Genomic DNA, 1,468 nt, shown 5'->3' on the forward strand with positions numbered 1-1,468 from the left:
CTAGTGTTCAGTGAGTAAATGTTGAAACATAATTGTTTCATAATCTCAGATGAAGTAGAGGTGAGTGCACTATATTTGTATGAAAACAGAGAAAACACTAGGTCAATTTGCACACTCAAAACCACTGCATATTTAATATTCAATTGATCTAGAGTATAACCATATATTAACTTAAAGCTAAAGTACCATCAATAAGTATATGAAAATTTCAATATGGTTAGAACGTAAATAACCTTTTTAAAAATTATGTTAGATGAGAATGCAGTTTGGAGTTGATGAGCCTCCTGACTGTCTCTTTCACATCTTTGTTCCTGAGGCTGTAGATGAGGGGATTCAGCATGGGGATCATGATGGAGTAAAGCGCAGTCGCCACTTTAACCAGTAGCCAGGAGTTTTTGGAGTGGGGCACACAGTAGAGGAGGAGGATGATCCCATGGAAGATGCTGATGGCCACCAGGTGAGAGGTACAGGTGGAGAAGGCTTTGCAGAGGCCCCCCTTGGAAGGGATCCTGATGACAATGACAACAATGAAGACATAGGAGGCAAGGGTGATCAGGAGGCTGCAGGCCTCACTCATTATAGAAATGACTAAACATACCATCTGGCTGAAGGAGGAATCAGAGCAAGAGATGGAGGTGATGGCAGAGTACTCACAGCCAAAGTGGTTCATGGGGCCTGATCCGCAGTATGACAGTTGCAAAAGGGAATATGTGATTACGAAGGAGCAGAGGCTACCCCACATGTAAGTTCCAGCCACCAGCAGGGCACAGACCTTGTGAGACATGGCAACTGTGTAGAGAAGGGGATTACACATGGCCACAAACCAGTCATAGGCCATCACTGCCAACATGAACATTTCTGTAATCACACATGCACAACCAAAGAAAAACTGTGTCATGCATCCATTGAAGGAGATAGTTCTGTCTTCCACAACCAAGATCTCTAACAGCTTGGGTGTAAATACACTGGAGTAGCAAATATCCAGAAATGAGAGGTGGCTGAGGAAAAAGTACATGGGTGTATGAAGCTTGGGATTGATCTTTCTCACTACAATGATGCCCACGTTCCCCACCACAGTGACTGTGTAGATGATGAGGAACAGCAGGAAGAGGGGTACCTGGAGCTGTGGGAATTCTGAGAACCCCACCAGAATGAATGTGGCCACAGAGCTCTGGTTTCCTGTGTCGTGTACCACAAGTACCATTATTCTTTGTGAAGATGTTGAGAGAGAGACACCCAGAGAGAGAAAGGGAGAATAAAATTGAGCATCAGAACTTGAGCATTTGGAGAGGGAGAAGCTCTGCAGATGCTCAGTATAAACCAGTGTAAACAAATGTGGTCAATTTGCTTCCTGATTGTTCTGCTTCACTTTGGATTCCCTTTAGAACACTCATTGACTTTTTATAACAGAAAATAAATTTTATCCTTCTTCAGCATTGCAGTTTTCTGAAAAACACTGTAGTACCTA

The 1,468-nt window shown here is 43.1% G+C and overlaps 1 protein-coding gene across 1 annotated transcript; it reads right to left on the reverse strand.

Moving 5' to 3' along the window:
• Positions 1 to 244: 244 nt before the first annotated feature.
• LOC124090922 (olfactory receptor 1165-like) lies at positions 245 to 1,204 on the reverse strand. The gene has a single exon (XM_046441737.1). The coding sequence runs from the start codon at positions 1,202 to 1,204 to the stop codon at positions 245 to 247; it is 960 nt and encodes a 319-aa protein (XP_046297693.1).
• Between the last annotated feature and the right edge of the window lie 264 nt (positions 1,205 to 1,468).

This window comes from Marmota monax, unplaced genomic scaffold (genome assembly GCF_021218885.2).
Source record: "Marmota monax isolate L192 unplaced genomic scaffold, Marmota_monax_Labrador192_F-V1.1 WCK01_AAM20220418_F8-fsc01466, whole genome shotgun sequence".
Taxonomy (NCBI): Eukaryota; Metazoa; Chordata; class Mammalia; order Rodentia; family Sciuridae; genus Marmota; species Marmota monax.

What these genes read in the sequence shown, in the direction of transcription:
- LOC124090922 (XM_046441737.1), bottom strand. Translation starts at nt 1,204, where the DNA reads ATGGTACTTGTGGTACACGACACAGGAAACCAGAGCTCTGTGGCCACA.